This window comes from Saccopteryx bilineata, chromosome 3 (assembly GCF_036850765.1).
Source record: "Saccopteryx bilineata isolate mSacBil1 chromosome 3, mSacBil1_pri_phased_curated, whole genome shotgun sequence".
NCBI classification, from domain to species: domain Eukaryota; kingdom Metazoa; phylum Chordata; class Mammalia; order Chiroptera; family Emballonuridae; genus Saccopteryx; species Saccopteryx bilineata.
The window spans coordinates 125,356,229-125,371,248 of NC_089492.1; the positions used below are offsets into that span (position 1 = coordinate 125,356,229).

The window sequence follows — 15,020 nt, forward strand, 5'->3', positions numbered from 1 at the left end:
ATACAATGATTAACTGTGGAGACGTCTGTTCCCTCCTCTCACCTCTGCAGTGAGTACCTGTTGAATGTCTAGATGTTCCAAGTACTGTGGTAGACACAGAAGATACAGTAGGGATCAGAACAGACATCACCCAGCTCTCATGGAGTTTAAAGTCTGGAACTAGGAAAACAAATCCTAAACAATTAATTACATAATCAAATGTTATTAGTTATAAAATGTCCCAAGTGTTATGTGGGGTTTCTTCTAATTGAGGGAGCTAATTTGAATTAGGAAATTCAAATAAGGCTACTTTGAGCCATTGACATTTAAGCTGGGACTGAAGACTGGGTAAAAATTAGCCCCGTAAAGAGCTGGGCAAGAAGCCACCTCAGTCCCCAAGCAGTAGTGATTGCAGATGGGAAGGGTCTATTGGAGAAGGAGCTTAGGAAAACCAGAGAGTCAAGTGAAGAGAGTGGGGACAGAGTGTTGCCAGATGAGGCTGTCAGAGAGAGAGACAAGCCACCCCATGTAAGCACTGGAAGGCCAGGGCAAGGATTTGGGGTTTGATCCCAAGTGTAATTGATGTTATTGAATGGTTTTGAACAGGGGAGTGAATGAAACATTTTGATCAATATTTTAAGAACATTCTGACAGCCATATGGAAAATGAATGGAAGAGGGGCAAGAAGGCAATCAAAAGGCTCTTGCTGGGTGGCTCAGTAGATAAAGCACCATCTTGGTGCAGCACGGTCACTGGTTCAATCCCCAGGCAGGGCACAGAAGAGAAGCAATCAATGAGTGCACAACTAAATGGATCAACTAAGTGAAACAATGAATGGATGCTTCTCTTTCTCTCTTCCTCTCTTTCTCTGTCTCTCCCAAAAAGATAGCCAGTAACTTTTCAGTGGTCCAAGCAAGAGGTGATGTTGGCTCAGATCATGGCATTGTCAGAAGCAATAGAGAAGTTTCAGGATATGATTCAAGTAGAACTAATGAAATTTGATGATAGATTATGTAGGGGAGCATAAGAAGAATGGAGAGCCAAGGTAGAGGGTCGAGGAAGGCTTCTTTTTGACTTGAGCACCTGGGCATGTGGTCTGATATCTGGGCATTGATAAGACAATCAAACAATAGTCAGAACATTTCCTAAAGTCTGAATTACCTTGCTTTCACTATTCCCCCTGAAAAGCAACAGTACCCCAGGCCAGGGACAAGCTCAGGTTAACCCCTCTTCAGTTTGTCTTTTAAACTCTCTAACAGCTTGATGGTTCAGCCTCACCCACCCCAAGCAATTGTCAGAATAGACCAGTAATAAATTTTATTCATTCATTCATTCATTCATTCATTCATTCATTCATTCATTCATGTATCCATTCATTTATGTATTCATTCATTCATTCATGTATTCATTCATTCATTCAAAAAAGAAACGGTTTATCATGGTGATTGAGAGCAGGGCCTCTAGGTTCACATCCTGTCTCTGTCACTGAATAGTTAAGGGGTAAGTTCCTTAGCTTCCCTACAACTCAGTTTCTTTCTCTGTGAAATGAAAATAACAATGTTATTTATTAAAAAGAACTGTTATAAGGCATAAATGAATTGTGTGGTGTTTTTTAACAGAGCATGGCACACTTTAAGTACTCAGATGGTGTTAGAAATTGCAATTGCTCATCACTAATTCAAGTGTTACTGAAAACTTCCCATTTCTCCGACACTGTTGTATGCTAGGAGGCTGCTTGGCAGAGTAGGAAGCCTTTTTGAGTCAGACAGATTGGAATTCAAGTTGTCTCACTTTTGAAATGTGGGCAATATTAGCTGCCTTGAGTGGTTACAGAGAGGATGAAATGGATCTTTGAGCAGGGCCTTGTACACAGTGGATGCCTAGTAAATGTTAGGTTTTTACCTACTCAAAAGAAACTTTCTTCCTAATTTAAATAGTGCACCTCCACCCCTCTGCCATGAAAGAGATCCCAGGGAGAGGAAGGTAATTTCAAACTTTTCATAGGCTTACAGTTGATGAATGAGGCTGGTTTTTTTTTTCAGATATGATGCTTCTTGCCCTCTCGGCACAGTATGGAACTATTTAAAAGACAGGAACACATTTTGCATCCCAGAGAGAATGGCCCACAAAGATTCCATTTGATCCCCAGACCATTGATGTTTCCCACTTTCAGTCAGACCCTTCCCTAATGCCATAACCCACTTCCTCTTCCTGCCCCAAGGCCACCTTGAGCAACCAGAGTAAGAAAACTCAGGCACCAGCCCACAGAAAACACTCTCGGTTGTCCTGGAAAGCATAGATTGCCTAGACTTTGTTTTCAGAGCTGACTACACGGTTTCCTTTGGCACAACTGTGCGGGTGGCAGAGTTCACTCCAGATGCCTGCCCCTCCCACCTGCGGTCCTGTGGGGGCCTTGCCCTGGCTTCTTGGTACTCGCCTCTTTTAGCCTCACAAGAGCCATTTGCATCTTGATATAAAGGTGCTTACGTTGCTGTGTGTTCCCTCAGGAGCACTTGCATTTTAAAGCCTATTTCTAATATAGAATGAAGATTTTGTTCTGTTAAAAAAATGGAAGAATTTTGGGAGCAAATGAAGATCCTTAGAGAGGGGTCTTTTCCCCCAGTCTTACTCATCCTGTGCTATAGCTGACCCCAAATGGGTAATGTACTATAAAGATTTTCCCTCGGAAAAGCTGTTGGATGACCATTGGGGCAATATACATTATTCATGGAGATAAAAAAAAAGATTAATGCATATGACTGTGAACAGCACAGTAAAAAAAAAATGCTTTAATGTGACTGACAGGGTGTCTTTGGATTTCAGAGAACAGATCCGCCAAGGCCTTGAGGAACTCCAGAAGGTCCTTCCAGGAGGAGACACTTACATGCATGAAGGATTTGAAAGGGTAATTTTAAAACAATTTCAATTCCAAATATCAAGTGTGACATGGAAACATCAACATAAAGATGGCTAATGAGATAAGACACATGTATTAAGGGAGCTGAATAACACTCAGTGACAAGAGAGTAAAAAAAATTTCCCATAAACTTGTACACTGATGACGCTATCCAAATGGACTGAAGAAATTTCCTTGCTTCTTTCCTGACACTGATGAAAGGTTTCTTAGCTAATGATTGGCTGATACTCAGGAGTCATGCACATGCAAGTCCTCTCCCTTGCCAGCGTCGCCTTTTCTACATGTTGCTTCAGTGATTGAGACAGAATTTCGATGACTTTAATGTTAAAATAAGTCCCTGTCTATGAAAATTAAGACACTGATCCATGTTCACACGTATGTTAGTTAAATGCCAAGGTGACTTGAGATGAATGTCACCCATTGAGGTGTGCGTGAGTCCTGGGTGGATGACATGAAGAACCAAGACTGAGCCCTGGCTGCACAGCCAGCACCAGAGCCCACTGCCCAGTGGGGCACTGGGAGTAGTATACAAACAGTGGCATATGACTAATGGCTCTTTCATGTGTTTTCCAGGCCAGCGAGCAGATTTATTACGAAAACAGTCAAGGTAAGACTATATTATGAATTACCATTATGAATTATTTAACTTTGTTTAGTGTGTGCCTCTAAAAGAAAAAGCACCTCAATAATTTCTTGTTTCAAAAGACATATTTGATATTACCTATAGCCCTTGGACACACACTTCATCACAAGGAAGGCATAGAAAGATAACACGAACCAGGTCTGATTCTACTATCTTGTTGACATCAAGAAAAGTGATATAAAAGTAATTTGATCCCATTATGGGCTTCAGTTTTCAATGCCTGTGAACAGTTTTGCATGTTGAATTCATTAAATTAGTAAATACTTGGATGGATTAGTAAAGTCTTGGATTTTTATGTCAAATTTAACTTTCTTGTCCTTCTCTGGGCTCCAAGCCCATTTATTATTGTGATTGGATATGATATTAATATTAAGATGCCAGTTTGGTTTGAAATTTTCTTCATTTAAATTTTAAAAATGCAAGAAAAAGTACTTAATATAATGCCTAGCATGTAGAACTAATATTTATTAGTATTTTAGCTATTGTTGCTATTACTAGAGTGTTTTTCATGGACAACATTTGTATATCTGAGGCAAATCTTTTTTTAAAGATTGAATATTGCAGTGGGGATTTTTCTCCCAGACCTGTGGAGATATCCACTTCTGGTTTCACAATAAACAAAAAAACCAGATCCAGTATCGACACCAACAATTGCTAATGTAGATCAAGCATCAGCAATGTTACTAGAAGCCTAAAAACCACAGGAAGAATTCTAGCAGGTTTTGCCAACTGCTGTAATTCAGTCAGCTTGTAAACCAAGATCACTATTACTCTTCACCCAACTCTTCAAGGGGTAGTGCATGTGGTCAGCTACAGCAGTGGTCCCCAACCTTTTTTGAGCCACGGACCAGTTTAATGTCAGTAAATATTTTCACGGACCGGCCTTTAGGGTGGGACGGATAAATGTATCACGTGACCGAGACAAGCGTCAAGAGTGAGTCTTAGACGGATGTAACAGAGGGAATCTGGTCATTTTTTAAAAATAAAACATCGTTCAGACTTAAATACAAATAAAACGGAAATAATGTAAGTTATTTATTCTTTCTCTGCGGACTACTATCGGTCCGTGGCCCGGAGGTTGGGGACCACTGAACTACAGCATTTGAGAATTACCCCTGAACAGCCCAGGTGGTAGAGTTTGTTCACCGGCCCTGGTAAAAGCCACATGGATTATTCCTAGAAATAAGAGAAATTTGATTCACTGGAGCTACTCTTAGCTATCAGTCTGGAAACCATTTCACCAGGTTTGGCCATTTTTTGAAATAAGACTGAGAAACTCAGAAACCAAACCTACTTCCCAACCAGAGTCTGTCTCCAAATTTTTCTTCATGCTGGAATTGCTTCCAATCCAAAAGAAAAGTTGCTGATTTTCACAATATTGACCTTGGGTGGTAGAGCTTGTAAGAGATAGATTCTCACAGCTGAGAGGGGGTTTCTTTGGTGCGGCAAGATGAACTGAGTGGCTCTGTGTTGTGTTGAGCAGGATACAGGACAGCCAGCGTCATCATTGCTCTGACCGATGGAGAACTCCATGAAGATCTCTTTTTCTATTCAGAGAGGGAGGTAAGCGATGATCTGGCCTGTGTCTGTCTGAACAGATATGGAAAAGGGCTTCTTCCTTCTGAAATGGGCTGCCGTCTTTCTACTTGGCCAACATGATAGTTGTTCTTAGTAAAGACCCCTGGATAAAGTAGTGTCTTATATGTAAAAAATAATAATAATAATTTATTTTTAGGGTGAATCTTCCTCATGTCTTATATATGGTAGATATTTTTCCCCTTTCAAAATATCTCTATATTATTCTATGTTGGGGGGGATATCTACCATGTCTTTATTGAAAGTGTTATATTGCTCTAGCAGTTGTGAAATACTATACATCATTTTAAAGAATTACTTGAAATAGGTAAGAGCCGATCTTGGCAAAATCTATTAATCATTGAACTTCCTCACTCTAAGAACCAAGATTGAATGTTAATTTGTGGCAAAGTAAATTGTAATCTCTCCTTTGATACTTCTCTGTGTGTGTGTGTGTGTGTGTGTGTGTGTGTATGTGTGTGTGTTCTCATAAAATACTCCTCAAAGCAAGTGAAAGAATTCTCCCTAAATGAAATTTGCAGTTTGTATAAAGAGATTCAGAAAAAGAAGTTTATTCAAAAATTTAAAAAGTAGTATTTATATTTAGGAAATCCTTTCCTTTCAAGTTTTAGATGTGAAAGCTATATGTATAAATGGCCCAAGGAAACCAGTTAACCGTGGGGGTGTATTAAAGCCTCATTAGTGACAAAGGCTTATTCAGGCCAAACTAGAAAGAAATGCAGTAAGAAAGACAGGCAGCGAGGGAGGGAGATTCTGGCCTCTCTTACCTCAAGTTGACTACCATTTAAGTTAAATTTAGCTTCTTCAGCAAGCAAAAAGTATATTCATTTATTCATTCATTCACTCAGTGTCACCAGAAAGCTTGGCATATGCCAGGCATTTTGTTGGACACTAGGGACACAGAAGTAAGACACAGCTGCTGCCCTCATGGGCCTTACCAGGTAATAATATTCAGCCTCTTTTGAAGCCTCTGCTGACAAAGAGCATGAGCAAATTATGTAGGTGAGCACGTCAGTCCCCACAACCACTAATTAGTGCCAAGGATAATTCACAATGGGAACCACACAAGTAAATGTGACAGGCAATCCCTGAACATTTGGGAAATAATAGAATTTCTATACTCTAAAGTTGAAACTATGTAATGGGAATGCAAAGCGGCTTATCTGGGTGCCAAACTGTCAAAGTAAAAACCCTAATAAGGAAATAACTGAAAATAAAATAAACGATAGCTGTCAGACGCTTAAAATAGGGGTTAGAAGAGAAGAATTTTAGGTATGGCACATAGAAACTTGGGAAAATAACTGGAGTGCCAATGCCAATAGAGAGAGGGGTTCTGAAAAAGAAAGATAAAACTCTAGATGTATAAAGAAAATGAACCTTTCCATTTTTGATAATTCTATATAAAGCCCAACTGGAGAAAAAGTGTCACAGGAATTGTTGCAGATAAGGCTGGGACTAGACTGTGTCTAAAAGTTTGCTTTATCTTAAAGCCTCAAGAAATATTTCTAACATATAAGAAAAAAGATATATGTTTCTGTCCCTTTTAAAATTCAACATTAGTCACAAGTGGGATTGAGTGCTAACAGAGAAGGGAGAAAGAACACAATTCAAATCAATATGCACAAACTGATCGTCTATGGCAGGGGTTGGGAACCTATGGCTCGCGAGCCAGAGGTGACTCTTTTGATGGCTGCATCTGGCTCGCAGACAAATCTTTAATAAAATAATAATAACATTAAAAATATAAAACATTCTCATGTATTACAATCCATTCATTTCCTACCGCTCATGTTCATGCTTGCGGGTGGCTGGAGCCAATCACAGCTGTCCTCCGGGACAACACCAAATTTTTATTGGATAATGCATAACATACACGGGTCTTTGTATGGCTCTCATGGAATTACATTTTAAAATATGTGGCGTTTATAGTTCTCTCAGCCAAAAAGATTCCCGACCCCTGGTCTATGGTATGTTTACTATCAATTATTTATTAAGCACCTACTGTATATACCAAAGATTTCCAATTATTGTTTCCTATTCTGAAACACATAGAACCTGGAAATCAGTTATCAGAGCCTTTCATAAATCAAATATTTCATAAAATTAAGTCAAAACCTAGATTTTTTTTTTATGCTGCCTTCTGAATACATAATTGTAGAAAAGGTCATGGCATCATCTTCTCAAATATGGACCATAATTTCCATACCATTAAACCAGAGTATCCCATGGCAATGAAAATGGCTTTATTCACAAAGGTATTGACATTCCTGAGCATCTGCATCATCCTTGACCTTGTGTGAGGAGCTCTACATGTATTATCTCATTTAATCTCCCTAACACTTTACAGATCAAAGCCAAATGTCAAAACCAGGTATATCAGTTTCCAAAGGCCACATCCTTTACATTATACCATACTGTCATTACAGAAGGGGGAAAAATATGCCAAAAAAATTCATCAGAGCCTGACCTGTGGTGGCGCAGTGGATAAAGCATCAACCTGGAACGCTGAGGTTGCTGGTTTGATACCTTGGGCTTACCTGGTCAAGGCACATATGGAAGTTGATGCTTCCTGCTCCTCCCCACTTCTCTCTCTCTCCCCCCTCTGTCTAAAATAAATAAATAAAATCTTAAAAATAAAAATTCATCAGAGAAATAGAAAAGATAATTATTTCCCCAGAATATTTAATATGACTTACCTAAGCCTACAGTTTCTCTTTCCTCCCTTTATTTTTCAAAGACTGTTGTGGCTCTTTCTCAACACTTCTGGTTAGCCTAATCACTCCCCTTGTGTCCATCATGCATTGCATTAGAACGGAATGTTCACTGGAGTATCAGCTCTTTGGGGACAGGATTTCATACACCATTTTGGTACCTGGCACACAGTATGTGTTCAATAAATACCTGATTATTGCAGTTAGTCTGGCTGTTCAAAAAAAGTATGTTTGCCACTGTGTCTCTTTCTAATGTCTTTCCTTTCATCGCCCCAGGCTAACAGATCCCGAGACCTTGGTGCAATTGTTTACTGTGTCGGTGTGAAGGATTTCAATGAAACACAGGTATGACCATGGATTTCCTCCATTTTGGGAACCTACCCAGCTGTGAGTGACTCAGTACAGAGGGTACATCAGCAACATAAATACCCCTTAGAATATTTTTTCAGGAATGCGAAGCAGGAAGGGAATTATTGGATGAGTAAAGAATGTGAAGCCATTTTTTAATGCACTTGGGATATTAGCACAGATCATCCAGGCAGCATCTCTCTTAGTAGATGCTAAACTGCTTAGGTGCCAAAAAAGATCTGACTTACTGGTGGTTGTTTTATTTTAACTTAATGTGATAAATCTGATTTTTAAAAATTTAAATGGCAAACATCCCTTTTTCCCCATTAAATGTGCAGTGCATTTTAAATACAAAAAAAAAAAGATCAAAAGAAAATAATTGGCAAGTGAGCAAAAAAAAAAAAAATATGTACAAGTATACAAATTGTGAAAATTTGCTAACAACCTAAATGAATATTACTCAGTGTAGCTTGTAATTTGTTTGTTTTAATAATGTGGGACAGTGCTCATGATGTTGTTAAGTGAATAAAATAATATTACAGAATGTTAGGAATAGTATGAGTCTACTTTTTAAATAAATATGTGTATATTGAATAGAAAAACTATGAAAGACTATATATAGATACATATCCAATAAATACAGAAATGTGATGGATGAATGAATGGATGGATTATGCATAACCTTTTTACAACTTATTTTAACAACCTGGGTTTTCTGAAATTTCCTAATGACTAGGAGTTACCTTTGCAATCCATGAAAATCGTGGCCCTGCCCATGACTGTGGCAATCACAGAAATGCACAGAGTTGTGGGGGTGGAAGGGCCCCAGAGCAGCTGCTCCTTTCTCCAGCCCTTTAATCCCCAAAGCAGGAGCGGCTGAACCCACTGCCAGGGCCCTTTGCTCAGGGAGCAGCTTGGGTGAAGATAAGGGTCCTCATTCATTGCCCTTACCCAACACCAAAGCTTGAATTTCTTTTTAAAGTTACTCTGAAAGGAAACTTGAGTTTGTTTGGTTCGAATACAGTTGCCAACAGAAATTTGGGTGAATGGGAGAAAAATGAGCCAATGGCCTGCCCCCAAATCCATAAATACATCAACTCAGGCCAAATGTTCATCTAGCTGGGCACACCTACCTCTGCTCCCAAGGAAAAAAGTATTAAAACAAATGTAAAAGCTGGAGTCAACCCTCCAGGCTCGCTCCAGGGAGGCCGCTGGTAAACTCATTATTTTGAGGGTTTTTCAGTGAGGCCCCTGAGCGCAGATAAAGCCTCAAGTTCCTCAGGGTTCTAAAAGGAGATGGAGTCCCCTGACCCCCGGTGGCTTTCCTCAGTTCTCCAAGTCCAAGCTTGACACCTTTCCGTGTGTTGGTGTGTTTGTCCTCAGCTGGCCCGGATTGCGGACAGTAAGGATCACGTATTTCCTGTAAATGATGGCTTTCAAGCTCTGCAAGGCATCATCCATTCAGTGAGTAGCACTTCTCCTTTGAGACTGGACATCCGGGCACTTTCTGGCCCTAATCCGCTGTAAACACCTCAATTCCATCCTTCTGAAGCCAGTGTTTTCCTACTTGAAAGAACATTCTTTTGTATATCTTCATTTCTGTCAACCCCACTTCTGCCTCCTGCCTTTCGCACATATTTCTTCTTTCCTTCTCCTCTGCCAATTCTACTCTACAATGGAAAGTTAAAAATTGAAGGGAACCCTGCTCTGGCAGCCAGCCAAACTTCAGGGAGCCCCCAGTTCTCAGACTGGAGAGACTGTGTCTGGCAGTGTGCACTTGGCAAACCTCGGCTTTCCCAGCCATGACTGAATGCAAGCTGCCTTCAGAGAATCTGCAGGTTCAACCAGCATCCCATGGCCTTTGGAGGCACTTTCAACTGGTGCTTCTGTACCTTGGTGGCCAATTAAAATACCCCACAGCGGGGCTTTTTCAAGATCTTCCCAGGTGATTTTAATGGAATCACTGCTTTAGACCTCTAATCCCCAAATATTAAGGCTTCAATGTTCTCCAGGGTTTGCACAATCACTGACCCACCTTTCTATCTCAACCTGGTTTTTTTTATCAACCCTTTACCGTCAGTGGATGGGACACTGGCTTCCAGGGCCTCTCTTTTCCACCTTCCATACACAGGCCATGCCCTTGGTCTACCTGGCACGTTGGATGACGCTGGTCTTTAAAGCCTCCCCCAGAAGGTCAGTGTGGGTGCTGCACCTTCAATGAAGCCCAGAGACATTGCAGCCTCTGCCTTTAAGTTTTGGGACCAGGCAGCCAGTGGTTTCTCCAGTTGGAGCTCAGCCAGACTCCAGACTTGGGATTTAAGATGCAAATTCAGAGCTCATAGAATCGATGGCTTCTTAAGATGTCAAGAGACACAGCCATTATCAGCCAGGGGCTCAGGACCAGCCTGGCTCCCCCAGGCTGACCCTGGAAACCTCCAACATGGATGCGCCTTCATGTTCCCCCTCCCTCCCTCCAGGGTTTCCCAGCTGAGTGAGAAGTAAGAATTTTGGAGCTGGTCAACCCAGAGTTTAAATGCTGGCCCGGCAAGTTACCATTTAGAGATTCTTAGATGAGTTATTTCACGTATTTTCTTATTTGTATAAGGATTGATGATAAGACATATAATAGATTTGTTTAAAGATTGCAAAAGATAACATTGGTGAAAATACTTAATATTCTTCCAGGCACACAATCAATGCTCAAGGCATATGCATTATTTCCTCTTCCATGTCTTTTCACTGTCATCTGAGAGACACTAATGTCAGATTACTCCAATCCTCTACATTTTCTTGATATACATAAAGATCACCTGGGAATCTTGTTTATAATTCTCCTTTCCAGGGCCTATTCTCAACGGCTTCCTTTGTAGTCAGTATGGGATAAAGCTCAGGAACCTGCATCTTTTAAATGTGCACTTTATATAAATGCTCCAGGTGTACTTTTAGAACATTGATCAAAGTAGCCTTTAGTTTTCAAATTTGTGTAAAGTAGTCCCACTTTAGGTTGGTGATTCTTATCTTAAATGTGTACAGATGACAGTCATCTTCTTCAAAATGCATTTGTTTGCAAGGAACAGGAACTGACTCAAACTCCTTTAAAGTGGAAATAATTGAAAGGATAAAGGAGTATCAGTTCCACTCATGGATCCCCAGGCGAGGGGGCCTGGCTGTAAGTAGTTTCTGGGGTCAGTGTGGCATACTTGACAATATAAACAACAAGAAGTACAATAGCCATGTAAGACAATACCCAAATGGTGCAAGGCATGGGTAACAGCAGGACTGGGGCCTGATCATGAATCCTTTGGAAGCTCAGAAATGGACGATTCATGGCTGGAGCCTTTATGAAAAGTGGGGCCACCAAGGAGGGGTGATGGGCAGCACCAGACAAGACATGATATGACCTCAGCCCAGAGCAAAGCATATTCCAAGGACAATAATAATATCTATCCATTTGTGGGAAAGTTTGAGTAAAAGAGTCGGCAATGACGGGAAATAAGCCGAGAAATTGGGTTGGAAGCAGATTGACAAGAAACCGTGAAGAGGCTTTAACTTCAAGGTAGTGGGTGTAATCAATGACTCATTTTGAAGGTCGAGCAAGTGATATTTAAGAAGAGAATCTAATGGCAGTGTGTATATAGAAGGTAAACCCAGAGACAGGAGCTCAATCATGAGGCTCCCTCAGAAGTCCTCTCTTCAGATGACTAGATTCCGAACAGGGACATGTGCCTGCATCTTTTAAGAGTTGATTCCTCCTTTGAATCTTGTTTTATCCACAACATAAATTGCTGTTGTCCTTAAACATCTCAACCTTAGCCACTCACCCAAGCTCAGTCTGAGCTCAGAAGTTTATATAAGGCTCTCCTCACCGCCAAATAGAAACAACTCCAAAGATTTTTAAAGAAATTTTAGCAAAAATGTCTCCCAAAAAGGGGAAAAGAATAATTTGAGACTCCAAACTTTTAGCTGAATGATAACATTCTTAGGAGCTTATACCTGGGAGTTATGCTAGTGGTTTTGATCCTTTCGATTCTGGAAGCCCGTATTGCGGTAGTTGTTCATTTGTTTGCTTGGACAGAGAAGCAGGCACAGCACAGCAGGGCTCATCTTTCTCAAGTCAGACACGAATAATTGTGGCCTAAAAGTTGGCTATTTTTAAGAAATAGGTTCATTTCTCCTCCTGGATACTGAAAAGAAGGCTCTCATTTTTACCTCCATCTGAAGCTTCTAAAGCAACTTGCCTCCATGGATGTTGTTTTGTGGCTGATTACTTTCTCATAATAAAATAGAACTGAGCTTAATTATCCAAAATAAAAGTGCAGGGCAGCTTTCAGTAAGCTCAACTGGTTTATAAAGATCTCTGCCCATAATGGCCTATTTTTAAGAGGCAGGGGCTAGTATTTATTTACACATCAAGTATTCATTAACCTTTTATGGTGGAGTCTGGCCATTCAGTTGCAGACAAAGAGATTCTGTGCTGGTCGAGTTTATCACCTGTGAGAGGGACACATAAAAAAACAAGTAGACAAATATGTATAATTGGAATTGTGATATATGGTATAAAAGAAATAGTATACTACAGTGCTGAGGTCGACAGAGAACCCAGGCTCTTCTGAAGAGACGTTCTGGAGAATGAGATGGAGCTATTCACTGGAAGAGTGTGGGCGGAATGTGCCCAGCCGAGCCGAGCCCTGGGATGCTGCATAGCAGGAAGGAAGAAGGTGGAGAAGGGCGGAATATAAAGTGAAGCAGCAAGCAGAAGCTAAATCACATGGAGCCTTGAGACCATGGTTTTTACTGGAGGGACAGTGGGAAACTGTAGCCAGGAGCAAAGTCTGACAATAAAACACTCATGCTTGAAATAAGACTTTCCGGCAGTCTAGAGATCGTGACACTTTATCCTTATCCCTTTCAGAAAAATGGGTAAATAAACACTGAGGATCAATAATAATTAGGCCTGCGAAGAAGAAGAAAAATCACTATGATTTATTGAGCATTTTCTCTGCACCAGCTCCTCTGCTAAGCACTTCCAAAACCCCTCTCTGAAGAAGGATTCATTAGCCCCATTTAACAGATGAGAAAATTGAGGTGCAGAAGGGTTGGATTAACTGCCCTCAGTCAGCCTGCTCAGAATGGTGGAGTGGGGGATTTGAACCCAGGTCTGGCTATAGAGAGTCTGTTCTTACCACAATAAGCTGTGAATGTCTGAGGAGATGGAAAATCTCCACTGAATCCCAAGGATTCATCAAGTCCCCGGATTCTCCGCTTCCTCATTCTGACTCCTGCATTTTGGTCTTTTCATAGTTCTTCAACTTTCTCTACTTTAAGGAAGAAGTCTTCATGTGTCAGATTTGTAAAATGTGTTGTTTTTCAAAGTGCTCTTACCTATTTTCCATTTTAGTCTTCCATCAGTGGGACAGAGGGAAAAAGCAAAAAGAAATCAGCAGCTGTAGATAACTGATCTGGGAGCCAACCATTGTTCTTTTATCCTATTTCATGTTATCCCATTTAAAAATCATAACAGCCTCGGGACGGAGATACTCTTATCCCCATTTACAGGTGGAGAAACGGAAGCTTAGGTAACCTACTGAAGAGCACCCAGCTCAAACAGGGAGAGCAGGGTTAGAACCCAGTTTCATGACTCAGGTGCCAGTGGCTCCTCTAGCCTCATTGCCCTAGGAAAGCAAAAATAAGAAATGTCACCATTTAGCAAGTTCTCATGTGCTAATCACTGTATGAGTCATTTCACACAAACACCCAATTCTCTTGACCATAATTTAATGTAGATGTTTTACTCCTACTGAAGCAGATACTCTAAGGACAGAGAGATCAGCTCCCTTGTCCAAGGGCACACATCTGTGGGCTGGGATCCAGAACAGATCCAAGTCTTTCTGTAATGGCCATGAGGAGAACAACCACAGTGTTCTACTGAATAATGTGGCCTGGCCAGAACGCAGCTCCATTTCAGAGGAGACACTGACAACCAAAATCATGAAATGGCTCTACGCAGCTCACCCGGTTACAGCTGAGGCAAGACCAGAACCGGCGGGGTCTGACCTGAGTGCACCCTGGGTGGGTGGGAGAGCGCTTTGCCTTTCACTACCCGGTGGGGAGCATCGCTGAGAATCCCATGTTCTGCTCAGGGTACACTTTTCTATCACATGAAAAGCTGGCAGCTTGATACAGGCTAACAGGGATGTGTTTCCCTCCACACCTGATCAGGTCTCGATCTATGAGGGTGGTATTCTGACTTGGTTTTGCATAATCCAGTCAATAAAATTATAAGATAAAATTTGGTTGGTGGAAAGACTGAAACCCTTTAAGCCAGTAAAACTGGAAAGGAAGAAGCTATTCCTTTGCCTTCTGTTATTGTGGCTTCTTCAGGGAATTTCCAGTGACCACAACTGGTAAAGTTTGCGCCAGACCTCAAGTAAAACTATGAAACAAAGGTCCAACCAGGCTCCGGGCCTTTGTTTGCTTTATCAGAAGTGCCGCAGGCAGTGAAACGGGAGTCTGCCTACAGACTGGATTCAGATAACACTGAAATGGGTCTGCAGCTTTGAATCCCTGGCTTGGCCTGGTTACCAGAGATGCCAGCCCCTCCTCCCAGCTGTTCCCCTCCCTGTGCAGTTGAGGGTGGTGCTTGGAACCAGGCACACTGTCTATGAGAAGAAAAGCCCAGTTTCTGGCACCACACCATCTCTGTCTAGAAGCATTTCCCTAGAATAAATATTTGAGCTTGCATCAGGCTTCCTATTAATGGGAGGGTGAGTCAGCGCACTGAGCTTTCTGCATGTTTGATCAACATCAAGTATTGAGCCAACAACTA

The 15,020-nt window shown here is 41.2% G+C and overlaps 1 protein-coding gene across 1 annotated transcript in view; it reads left to right on the top strand.

Annotated features, from left to right (window-relative positions):
* Nucleotides 1-15,020, top strand: part of ANTXR1 (ANTXR cell adhesion molecule 1) — a 243,937-nt gene that overhangs the window by 48,112 nt on the left and 180,805 nt on the right. The window contains exons 4-8 of the mRNA XM_066267299.1: nt 2,803-2,884; nt 3,470-3,503; nt 5,023-5,102; nt 8,123-8,191; nt 9,578-9,658. Of these exons, the coding sequence (XP_066123396.1) occupies nt 2,803-2,884; nt 3,470-3,503; nt 5,023-5,102; nt 8,123-8,191; nt 9,578-9,658 (346 nt within the window). The remainder of the gene's footprint in view (nt 1-2,802; nt 2,885-3,469; nt 3,504-5,022; nt 5,103-8,122; nt 8,192-9,577; nt 9,659-15,020) is intronic.